The sequence below is a fragment of the Etheostoma cragini genome, chromosome 5 (assembly GCF_013103735.1).
Source record: "Etheostoma cragini isolate CJK2018 chromosome 5, CSU_Ecrag_1.0, whole genome shotgun sequence".
Taxonomy (NCBI): Eukaryota; Metazoa; Chordata; class Actinopteri; order Perciformes; family Percidae; genus Etheostoma; species Etheostoma cragini.
In genome coordinates this window covers 5226000-5238932 of record NC_048411.1, presented here as the reverse complement: position 1 = coordinate 5238932, position 12933 = coordinate 5226000, and the positions used below count along the sequence as shown (strand labels likewise).

Genomic DNA, 12933 nt, shown 5'->3' with positions numbered 1-12933 from the left:
TTGGAAAAAGGCTGCAATGAAACAAAGAGTGAAAAATTTAAAGGGGTCTGAATACTTTCCGTACCCACTGTATGTGACAACTTTTGCTTTATTGCTTCAGGCTTGTTTCTGTAACAGCTCATTGAGTATCGGACACAATAAAACCTAATGAGGAAAGATTTTCCTTTAACACTGACCCAGTATTAAAGGAGATTGCTTCAGTCGGTAGCAGCAAAACAAGCTACAGTGTAAGTTAAAAGGATAATTGTCCAGCTTGTATTTACGTTTATAAAAGTGCTCGTTTTGCTGCTGACAGACTCAGATTAATATTCTAAATGTCTGACAACATTATAGAAAGGACTTCTAAGGAGGTCAACCTTTCTGTTAAAGATAAAGATCCTTTTTTTAAACATAAAAGTGTGTTTGCTAAACCCACTGGACTCCATGTAAATAATCAGTAATTTTAGCATCGTAAAATACGGCTTTCGAAAACATCTCTGAGCTCTGAGCAGCGTTGGGTCTGGCTGTCTTGAGCGACTATCGGCTAAGTTAGGTCAATGTTTTCAGTCACAGTGCAATCCAGGGACATTTCCGGGGACAGATCCACCCGGGGAAATGTCACCAAAACCGGGGACGTCTGGTCACCCTAGCTTAAGTATATATGTTATATGTTCAACAGGTCAGAAGTCAATATTCTTTTCATGTCTTCATGACTAACACTATTAGTTGTGGCCCCTCATTAAAGCCTCCCTGGGGTTAAAGTCTGACCTCTCACTATCCCATCTATGAGCAGACAGCATAGCATGGATTCCCAGCAGTCAGTGCAGTCTTACTTAGGGTTAGCAAGAATAGTGCAGTAGGCTGAATAGTTGACAATACATCACATGTACAGATACTTTGCAAGCGTCCCATTGAATAGGAATTCAGCAAAATAAAACCCCTCTGCATGCACGGTGCATTCTCCAATTACATGTGCTGCCCACACTGCTGCACTATTTAAGCCAAAGAAATACATTCATGTTCGTTTTGATTATGTAACTGGAGTAAACCAGGAGATAGTAGCCTAAAACAAAATGCTGTTATAACACCTTCTGCTACTTTTTGCAAGCTAACTGTTACCACATAGCTTGATTTAAAAAAAAAAGTTTTAATAAATATACAATATTTCCATTCCTTCTTATTGTAAAACATTACTTTAATACATTCATTGTTCACTTTAAACCTTATGTTTGCACACAGCCCACATTGTCAGCTTGAATTTGTATATTCATGGGTATATTGTTCCCCATTAGATCACCGCATGGCACATTCACACTATATATGGCAAAAGGTTAGTTTCTATCTGACAGACATAGACATGGTAAATACAGCCTTTCTGTTAATTCCCACAGTAAGTTTCCACCTTTAATATTCCAGTCAGAGTTTACACACATAGTTAATGCTAAACCTCACATACGTCAATCTGTCCAACCAAGCCTTGTTAGCGCCATCAACCTAAAGTTTGGCTTGAATAAAAATTCTCTGTGCTCCTTCTGCAGAACTACAAATGTTTTTGCATTTCTAAAGCCTGCTTCCCTGGTCAGCAAGATGAGACCAGTTCTCTCAGTCTTGCTGACAAGTCAGGAACCTTTGCCAAAAAGCAGTCGCTCTGTGATAAAGGATGCTTGCCAGACCACATTAAATGTCACATACTATCCATGGTGTCTGGAATCTTAGTGCAGGGTACGAGTGCTGATGGGTAGGGTTGCTCTGCATTGAGCATGGTGGGGTGGGATGATTAACCAAAAAGCGCTTCCCTATAAGGCCATCTCTCTCAAGCACAATAGGAGATCCTCCCCCTATACTGCCCCCTAAATGAGCCCAGCACTACCAGACTCTTACACAAGCAGTAGAGAACAAACCCACTGAGTTCTGCTGCTCTGAGAGAAAATGCCAACATCCAAATCTGCAAGCCCCCGACACCAAACTGTAAACTGACAGCATGCACTGTGTTACAAAAAGGACTTAAATCCACTGGAAGGAGCTGTGAACTCTATATGTTATCAGCCAACATTATAATTTAGGGGTTAGTTAAGTGGGGCATGGTAATTACTCCTTAACCAGATTTGGGCTATTGGGATTTGCCAATTTTAAAATTAGCGCAAATCTAGATTATAGTAAAAGACTGGTGAATCATTACTGCCAGGGTTAGTTTTAATGTCCTATTGCATTATTTGCCTAAGCCACAATGATGTAAATAAGTCTTTCATCAAGCTGACAAGAACAGTCCACAGGACTACACAAGACAGCAGACTGGACAGGGAAGACCAGCACAGACAGTCAACAGCAGCCCTCAGAGCTTCAACTGCTTCTAGATTATATTTGAAAAGACTAAACTACAAAGATGAAACCAAGCATACAATAATTTAGTTTAGATAACAGTCTTAGAAATGCATTTCACAGAAAATTGTATTTCATGACATTAAACCAATTTCAGTGAGGGAGCGACTGATGAGCAATGAGGTGTGAGTAGGCGGCAGCGTTTAAACCCACAGCAGCACCCCGACAGAGAGCACCACAAATTGGCTGCAGGCTATTCTTCTCACGGTTGAGGCAGCCACAGAGGGCTCGTCTCAGTGTCCTCTACCACGGTTCATCAGCCAGCATCTGCGTCATCACACTCCTCTGCATGGCAGGGGTCACTTTGAAGCTTCAGCAAAATATTATACAGAAAAAAGGAAGCCTCACAGGAAACATTGGAAAAGATATTTGGAGGATTTAGGAAACGTGTTGAGCTAAGGAGCTTCTTCTTACAGCAGGATGAAACATCCAGTTTTGCTGCCTGCTGGGCTGCATTTTTGAGTGAGCCTCCAGCTACCTTCATCAATGTTTTCAATCACTAGGTCTCTAATATAGAAGCGCATAGTGTATTTGACTTACAAGCTTCTCTTTTAACATGAGCCAAAAAATTACGCTTTCTAGACTGACTCTGCTTCACCCACGGGACGTAATCAAAATGGCATGATTAACACAGTCAGCCTAAAACAAATGATATACAGTATGCCGTGAGACACTAGAGAAATTATACATTTTAGTTCCCAGTACACTCCTTCTTCATTTGCCCTTGTCAAGGTTAGTCAGGAGTCCTACTGAACCTAGTCCGACCACGTCCCACTGTAGAAAAGTTCCCCAGAGCAGGATGGGAGGGGCGTGCATGGGGTGGGACCAGACACCTGTCATCTTCACCACTGTCACAGCCTCTATAAATACAGCATTCCATAATCTAAACGGCCTATGACAGCTAAAAATAAAACCTACCACTATGCACAGAAAAACTATGCGCGGCTGGGGCTAGTGGCTTGGGGTTAAACCGCTTATCAAGATAAAACTAGTGTTTTAAGGACTTTAGCATTACTCAACTCTGAGCTTGGATCTTAGAAAAGTGGGCCTTGATAGCATGTGTGACCAGCCCTTTGAGACAATGGGTTAATAAGAGCATCTCAAAATACATCACTCTTGCAGGGTGAGTCACCTCTGCAGTGGCACATGGGGATGGGGGAGGTTTCAACTCATGCTTGTGCTAAATGTAATCCATGACCATACGTGGACTAATTTAATCTGTAAGCTTTACCCGAGGCAGAACCAAACAGCAGCGCAAAACTACCATATTAAAACACATGATCTTTGCTTTAAACTCCAAAACAAGTACTAACGCAGAAAATACGATCTTTCACAGAGAAAAAAGGTACTGATAGAAGTTGCAGTGGCATTAAATTGCCATTTTTTTTGTGAATTTCAAGGTCCATGAAATATCCTAATGTTTCCTTTGCTTAAGAAAAGTCTACAAATCAAACCAACATCTAAACTTTTCACAGTTTTAGTTTGCCAATGCTCTAGTCTAAGCAACAAATGCAACAGTCGAGTAAGGTTGAACCAATAACAACAAAGTCATGTCCATTTCAATATGCAAAAAAATCAACAGCAGCTCAACCTACCAGCAACCTCCACAATGTCACCCGGTACCAGGTCTCTGGCCTTGATCCTCTGCACTGTTTTCCTGTCTTGCCGGTACACTTTCCCCATCTCAGGCTCATACTCCTTGAGTGCCTCAATGGCATCCTCAGCATTGCGTTCCTGTTGAGGAGAAAAAGGAATTCAGTGCCAAAGATATTCATTACATTTATTTGATTTCTGAGATGAACTGATAAAAACAAAAACAAAAATCACATAAACTAAGACATGCATGTACTTTGCTCTGCTGGTCTGAACGGTATGAGAGCATTACTCTTTGAAGAGTAAGTAACCATTATAAGTTAGATGTGTATCTGGTCAGGTTTTGGTTGGGGCATTTAGGTGTTAAGTGCATGGAATATAGTGACATATTATTCTGCCTTTATCAGCAAGAAGATCGCATCACTCAAAATGGACTTCTTACAACATTTTGGATGCTGCAGTTCACAATGTTAAATTGGATTAAATTGCACACTAGGCAATTCTAAAACACTAGAAGGCCTTAGTACTGGATTGCATTGGATTAAGATAGGTGTACCTAATATCAGTATCTCTCTTTCCATGTTGATACAGCCTACAACATAATTTTTTTTTCTAGAGAACACTGTAAAATTTGCACAAGTAATAGCTTTTAATGCCATACTATAACTATAGGTAATGTGTTAATTTTGATTTTATTTTAAGATGGTTTCCCTACAGTACGTGTCTATTTCTTCTGGTGAAATCAACAAAGCTAGGTTTCAATCCATTTAGAAAATCAAGTAACACATTCACTTATCATTCTGCTGCATACTTAAATGTGATTTACTTAAACAAAATGCATTAGATCTGAACAATCTAGAATTTAAAAACAAAAAGATTTGTAGACCTATTAACCAGATACAAAGAAAATGTAGTGGGATTTAAATCCACTGACTTCCTAGACCTAAAGGTGTCTCACCTGCCACACACCGACGATGGCATTGGCTATAAGAATGAGTAAAATGACAAAAGGCTCCACAAAGGCTGTGATAGTTTCCTCTCCCTCCTCAAACCAGGCCAGGACCTGAAAACAGTACAAAAAAAACACATAATTATCTATTAAAGACATTAAACAGAACAAGTAGGCATGACTTACAATGATGAGAGTAAGAGTAAAATACTGAAAAACCAACTCTCTGATAGATGAAGACATCACAAGGTATGCATTTAAATTATTATTGTGACAGCAGGTCTTTTATTCCAATACTGAGGGTTTAGCTAATTGTTTTCAGCCAGAAGCTTGACAACAAAGCCAGAGATTGTTAATAGCTGAGGATCATCCCACACATTCCTTATAGAAAACTTAATGTACTGGGAAGAAACAATCTTACCTTATAACTGCACTTAAACACTTCATATCTTACTTTCCTGTGCTAAAGTTAAAATGGAAATATAAGAGCCTCAATCTTCTGAACTTTAGTCTCCTTTTAGCAGAACATTTATTCTACAGCTGGACGATTAATCAATTTATCAGCATCGCAATTCTGAAGCAGTTATTGATATATTTTTCCTTGATGATAATTTCACTGATATCTTAATAAAAATCAGTTGATAGCCTACTTTCTCCTCAAAAACATTCTATTGTGTGTGTAGCCACGTGACTTTGCCCGGACCAGTCAGCCCCATGGAAAGCAGAATGGAGGATAACTCAGACATCGAGTCCAAGTCAACGGTGCAAAAAAACCCCGCTGCTGTCCATTGTCTGGAAACATTTTAGCATCAGAAAAGATGATTTAGAACGTGTTAGCGTTCATTTAACGTTATTGAGGTCAAATGTGCAATTAATCGTGATATTAGGACATATTGTGCAGCCCTAATGTATTCTGTTCAATGTTGGCATTGATGATACTGCTCCGCCTATTTCAACTTTGCAGGAATGCAAACTATTTCATAGTCATTTGATTAAAAAATGCAAACACGTCTATCTATTATATTAGAACCTCTTACTCAGATTATTCTGACCATATTCTGACCTGGAGTCTCATTTAGCTTGTTGGTGCTAAAAAAACAAATGCCCTAAAATTACCCTGTGTGTCACAGGGAATTAGTTAATTGTCCCATAATGTAATAAAGCAAGCAATCTTAGTAAGACCTAAGTATCTGACAGTGGAAGATACTAAACACATTTTAGCATAACTCAAATAAAAAGCATAACCCTTAATAGTGGTTTACTACAGAAGCACAGGGCTCAAAAGTGCTCTACTGTATGTCATAACACGACCAAAAGATTTACATTACTCAGACTTGCAAAGCAATAAGCAAATAATTTACAATAAACATAATTAGGGTATGGTACCAAGTAGAGTTGGGCGGTATCCAAATTTTGATACCGTCAACCCTCCTCCCTATTTTACATGTCCTACGGTATTCCCGTGACTAATTAAAAATGATGACGTAAGGCTCAGACTTGTGCCTACACCGAAACTGAATACCATACACTAATACTGAAACCTCTCCTTTCTCATTAGGTCGGAACCCCAAATGCTGCCAAATTGCAGAAGTCGTGTTCTTCTTCGAGACCAGGTCACTCAGTGTGCGACATGCCATCCCCCCCCCCCTCTCTCCTTTACATTGTCACGTGATGACAACCACACAAGCATTTTTAGGCATTAAATAATTTATATTTAATATTTGTCAAAGTTGTCTTCTATATAAGTGCATTGCATGGTTTTTATGATGGTATTGAAACCGATGCTATTTTTAAGAATCCACGGTATACCGTATTACCGCCCAACCCCAGTCCCAAGCAAACATGACAACTCTTAAGCTAAATGTAAATGGGCTGTATTCATAGAGCTCTTTTCTAGTCACAATGAGTACTTTACAAAGTACAGAAAGCATTCACACACTGTGCCCAGGGCTGCCGTACAAGGTGCCACCTGCTCATCAGATAAACACTCACAAAAATTTACACTCCAATGGCGCAACATCAGGGGCAACTCAGGGTTCAGTGTCTTGCCCAAGGACACTTCAACATGGGACTACAGGGCCAGGGATCAAACCAACAACCTTTCAGTTTGCAGGCAACCACTCTACCATTGAACCACAGCCGCCCCAAACTAATAGAAAGTCTTTATACGCAGACTGTCAAAATACTACATCAAAAACCTAATAGCTATCACCACTGCCATATCACTACTAAATACAACTTATTAAATTTTGACAGTTTCTTACATTATCTAAATGCCTGCCTCATTTTTAAAACATTACATGGGCTTGCACCTCCACCACTGGGAGAATTTATAAAACATGAATTAGCTTTCTGTCTTTCTTGCATTCTTTTTTATAAATGTATTATGATGATGTGTTGACCTGCCATGATGAAAATTTGCTTTTTTGCTAACTCTGGAACATTTGCATTTTGAGTGTAAACAAAAAATGTCAACTGATGTACATTGTCCCTTTTAAATAAACAAATAAATAATATATACAAACGTAATTATAGTATTTACCAGTCAATTAGTAAACTATACCTTTATGTATAATACCTTACCATAACCTTATAACCCTAACCTTAATATATAATAATAATAATAATAAGTGGTTGATGACTTGTTTTGACTTACCAACAGTCCAAAACCCAAAGATAATCCGTTTGAAATAACATGAAACAGACAAACCAAGCACATCTCATGTTGGAGAGGATGGAACTAGATAAGGATTCATTTTCCTGCTCGGTGAGGACTTTAACAATAAATTAATAGTCAAAATAGTTGGCAAGTACTTTTTTGTCAATTAACTGATTAGCCATATAGCCCCTCAAGAAATAATGCATTTTTAAAACTATGCAAACAGAATTTATGAAAACTTGGACTTGAACTAGATTTAGTTTTCACTAACAACTTTAACAGTTAGCCCAAAAATTGCTTTTTTGTGATGTGTTTCAAAACTCGATACATACATTACATATAGTATGGGAGGGATTCATTCTATGTTAAGGTGTGTGCGCTTGTATGTCCGATAAGAGCCCTCCCACTGATGGGTGAGAGCCCAAATTTGGTTGTGAGTGTTGCTCTGTTCCCCTGTCTGACAGCAGACACTGACACCTCTTTATCACCCGACTGGACACTGCACAAACTACATGCCAGCTCACACACACACAGGCAGACACACACATACAGGGGTCCTCACTTATCAAAATGTTCTTTAGCCCTCTGTGGATCAACTGTGCTATTGATTCAAAAAACATAAAAAATGTAAGATTGCAGAAAAGAATCGTGCATTGCACAATGCCAAAGACAAATACAAATGTGTGGGTTAATTTTTTGCTTGAATTTGGTGAAACAAATATTTAAAAAATAAAAGAAGCTCTTAAATGAAGCCTTGGCTTGCACAACATCACAACAATAAAAAGGCGCCACTACTATGTAAAAATGTTGGCTATGATATAGCTTTAGTAGGGCCTGGAAACATGCTGATAATGGCAGTCCACTATTAAACATTTATTTATCTATCTATCTATCTATCTATCTATCACTCAAAGTCAGAGGCCCATGGGAGACCGGGGTAAGCCAACACAGCAGTCATGCTTGACGACTCAAATGTCTTACTTGGCACATGGTGATTGCAACTCAATGCTACTACTGCTGTTGTCACCATTCCTCAGATGGGATGCTAGCCTTCTCAGCTGTTTAGCTCTCTAATATGCGAGTGTAACCCCAGCCGGGTTAAACAAACTGAAGACGTTCACACTTCATCACTATGCACTGCATACATTTCCCTCCTGCCATTTAACACACAGGGCTTAATAATAATCCCATCTGCAATTTTGACTTCACATAAACACTCTTTCAGCTCGAGGTGGAAAGGGAAAGCTATTTGTAGGATGTGGCGACTTGTCCAGAGATTCCTTTATCTCTCCTTCGCTTACTGTACAGGTTATAGAGTAGAGACTGGAGTGATAGTGGGAATAAAAAATAACTCATCAATGCAGCAACTTAAACAAGACAGCCTTTCATCAAAGTGCAAGAAAATATAGTGAAATACTTACAAAAGATATGCATGCGGCCAGCAGAAGAATTCGAACAAGTAAATCTTCAAATTGTTCAAGGACAAGCTCCCACAAAGATTTCCCTGTAAAAACAGATATACAAAAACTCTTTTATTCCTGGTTCTATTCAGGCACTCAACTCAGCTAAGAGGAGGTGATAGCCCTAGCGTATATCACTGACCCCTGTATTTATTTATTAATTTATCTATCTATCTATCTATCTTTATTATTATTATTATTATTATCATCATCATCTATTGTTTTTTGTTGTTCTTTTATTTACTCTAATTATGACTCCAACACAACTCTGCAACTATTCAGTCTTAAACTCAGGCTGAAGCTGCTGTCTTTATTGCTATTTTTATTGTAAATTGTTGTGCGGTTTGTGTTGTATATTCTCATGTGATGTCTTTCTGCTGCATACAAATTGCCCTTCAGGGACAAAGAATAAACTGAACTAAAGTAAAGAGAAGAGAAGAGAAAACAAAAACAGTCTCAGTGACAGTAGTGCTTACCTATCTCTGCTGGTAACTCTGTGTGTAGAGATGTGGGAGTGAGTCCAGGAGCAGCACAGGAAACAGACATGAAAGAAAAGAAAAAAAGGTAAGTTGTGTATGAATACTTGCCAGATGGAGACATGCAGTTCCTCTTTCACACGATGGGGAACTGATTCATAAAACAAGAGGAGATAAGTGCGTATGTTCTGTGACACTGAGAAGTCTCAGACAAACACAAGTTGGTGTCAAAACCACCAGCATGTTTACAGTTTCACTAAACATTTTGATGATTTAGTCATATGTACTGCATGAGAGTGGATAATTTGCATTAAGTACTTAGTTTTGACTATTCAACAAGAACCAATCATTTAGCAATATATCATGTTTCTTTAGGAGATTTCTCTATTCACATATCAGGTTTACATTGCTAACAGTGGCATATAAATCCACACCCTTAATTGTGTAGTCACAATGGGGGGAAATAGGAAAACTCCAATCAATGTAAAGCCCAAAGTGAGATGAGACTAATATAAACAGCTGTTTAAACCTGGAACAAGATAGATTAACTTAATGGATGACGTTACTACAGTCATCCTTTGGGCACTGCCAGATCTCATGGGCTGATGTGTTGCAGTTCTGCTTTGAGGAACATCCAACAAGGTTACTATGTTCGACAAAGACTAAGCATTCAACAAGGTCACCATATATTTACAACTACTGTCAACGATGTCCCATTGAGGACATGTTTATTACCAATGTTATCACTGTCAATAGTGTTTCCATGATACAATATTACGCCTATACAATGTACAGTAACGTTACAGTACCTAACAATGTCCCAGAGTACAACAATGTTACAATGCCCTCTAAGTAATAATTCATTTTTACTTTGTAAGAGACGGGAAACCCTCGAGGTCACCAGTGATGACGTCAGCCAAATTTCTATATGTAGCCGGGTACACCAACCGGCCGATGATGGTGCCTTTTACCCCATATCCTGAATTCCTGTGCTCACACTGGCCATGTAACAATGACAAGACATTTTTGCACAGTTTCTCATTCACAGCAGCGGCATGTGTGGTGGTCTATAGTTTAAATTTCCGTACCGTTTAGGCCCCATTTCTCCTTCTGTCGTTTCACCTCGTCCAGGGAAAGTCCTGTGCTTTCATTGACGCAGAAATGACTGTAAACTTCTTCCACACTCTTCGTGTGAGCGTTCTCCATGGCGGACAGACGGCTCCTTCCCACACAGCTTTACAAAAAAAACTGCCGTATGGTAACTTTTGGCTATTTAAAACTGTAAATACTTTCAAATGTATAAGGAGTTTGCCTACTGAGTGAAGGACATTCACACTCGGATAGCTGATAGCTATTAACCGCGGTTCAACGTGTCCCCCTGCCCTCTTAAGATTTTCTTAAAGCGAATTACGTACAAAATGTTGTAGTGAGAGTCAAATTACTCTTCCCTGTCTGGGTGAAGATTACTTTGAGAGTCCACTTATTCCGGAAAAGGTTGGAAAAGAAAGGTCTGCAGCAGTGTCCTGTGTTAAGGACTGCATTCACCCGGTCCAGTTCTGTGTCGCCTTGCCGTACCTTACCGTTGCGCAGCTCTCTGTGGCTCCACACAGTGCTGACAGTCTGGTTTTATCAAAGTGCCTCACTGCTGCCCCTCTTCCCTGCGCGGCATGTGGACTAATATTATTGGACGAACAGTGTCAGCTACGTTAATACCAGGGAGACATGAAAAACACAAATATACATACACTAAATAGCAAACTAGAAGCGAATTGGCTTTTCTTACGATGGCATGTCCCACCCTACTCTTCCTTACTGAAATGCATATCCGTACATCCCAATCCCCCGTTGTGGTTTCCGTTGTATGAAAACCAGGAAGCTAGCGTCAATTTGCATAGCCTACATTTTAGGATTTAGAGTTGGCAGTCATTGGCATCAACGTAGATATCTGCCGTTGTAATATGTGCTATATCGCAGATTGTCCTTGTCTTTCCTACTTGAATGTCCCATTTGGGGCATCATTGAAGTTGCACGAGTTCCACATAGGTGTTGCAAGCTTACATTGTAGGCTTACTGTGAGCTAACCTTCACAGTATACGAATATAGCCTACACATATAAACACGTATGTATAAATAAAAGTATAACCTGTGTATAAGTATGAGTCTGTGTAGATTCACAGACTACTTTACAATTCCCCCAGACTACAGGCATCCCATTAGAGGCCCCATGTCTTTGTATAGCCTATACATTGTATAACTACCTCATTTACATCCACTTGACTAGGGGCAGTGTTTGCCTTTTGCAAGGAGTTATGCTCATTAATAGAGAACAAAATGATAAGCCACAGATTTACAGTAGCCAGGACCAAGGACAAAAACTGGGAACCTAAAGTAACAAACTTGTGCTTTAAGATAAGAAAGGCTTCTGTACCAAGCACAATCAATAAAGCCAAACTATACCTGATTCATCAACTACATCTGCATACCAACTGTATTGGCAGCCAACTTGCAACAGAGGTGTGAGGTCACATAGGTCAACCCTAGCCCCCCATTGTGTTCTTTAGTTAGGGGTATCATTCAGATGTTTTACGGGACTGGTGTGTGTATCATCTGTTAACACATCTTAAAAGGGCCCCGAGAAGCACAAAGTGCTATAACAATAACATTGCACTGCATCAAGCAGCCTTTTACAATGCACACTTGGTCAGTTTGGCACAAGAGCCACTAACACAGGCTGTCAACAGCAGATTAAGTTCCTGTGGGAGGGAGGGCAGGATCCTGCAATATCCATGAAGACATTTGTTGGGAACAACGCAAGGCACTCCAACCTTAGTATGCATGTTGTCATGTTTGCCACGTTACTTGCTAAAATGATTATCAAACTGTAGTATAGGAACTTATAGAAGCCCATTTCCGCCAATGTGATTAAAGGTCCCATGACATGGTGCTCTTTGGATGCTTTTATATAGACCTTAGTCCCCTAATACCGTATCTGAAGTCTCTTTCCCAAAATACAGCCTTGGTGCAGAATTATAGCCACTAGAGCCAGTCCCACAATGAGCTTTCCTTAGTATGTACCATTTCTGAGTCTGTAGCTTTTAAGGATGGGGGGGGGGGGGGGCATAACCAACTGCCACTTTACTTGTTTAAAAGTCCTGATGTCTCTCTCTTTCATGGGTGGGCTGAATTCTCTGGGCGGGCAAAGCAGAGATAGGGGCGGTAACCTTGCTCCTTATGACCCCATGAGGGGCAAGATTCCAGATCGGCACATCTGAGCTTTCATTTTCTCAAAGGCAGAGGAGGATACCCAGGGCTCGGTTTCACCTATCGCCACTGGGGGACCATAGGCAGGCTAGGGGAACTCATATTAATGTCAAAAACCTCATAAAGTAAAATTTTCATCCCATGGGACCTTTAAAAATAGACCATGTAGTCATTATG

General features: G+C 39.7%; 1 protein-coding gene and 1 long non-coding RNA gene across 3 annotated transcripts in view; one reads left to right on the top strand and one right to left on the bottom strand.

Moving 5' to 3' along the window:
* Positions 1-11291, bottom strand: part of atp2a2a (ATPase sarcoplasmic/endoplasmic reticulum Ca2+ transporting 2a) — a 30123-nt gene extending 18832 nt beyond the window's left edge. Inside the window, exons 1-5 of one of the 2 annotated variants that reach the window (XM_034872378.1) lie at positions 10584-11291; positions 9496-9513; positions 8981-9063; positions 4910-5014; positions 3954-4092 (exon numbers count right to left, since the gene is read on the bottom strand). In XM_034872378.1, coding sequence (XP_034728269.1) covers positions 3954-4092; positions 4910-5014; positions 8981-9063; positions 9496-9513; positions 10584-10701 — 463 coding nt within the window. In that variant the 5' untranslated portion in view covers positions 10702-11291. The remainder of the gene's footprint in view (positions 1-3953; positions 4093-4909; positions 5015-8980; positions 9064-9495; positions 9514-10583) is intronic. The other variant, XM_034872379.1, reaches the window with a different exon arrangement.
* Positions 631-12933, top strand: part of LOC117945110 — a 24205-nt gene continuing 11902 nt past the window's right edge. The window contains exons 1-2 of the long non-coding RNA XR_004656731.1: positions 631-642; positions 10547-10552. This is a non-coding gene — a long non-coding RNA (uncharacterized LOC117945110). The remainder of the gene's footprint in view (positions 643-10546; positions 10553-12933) is intronic.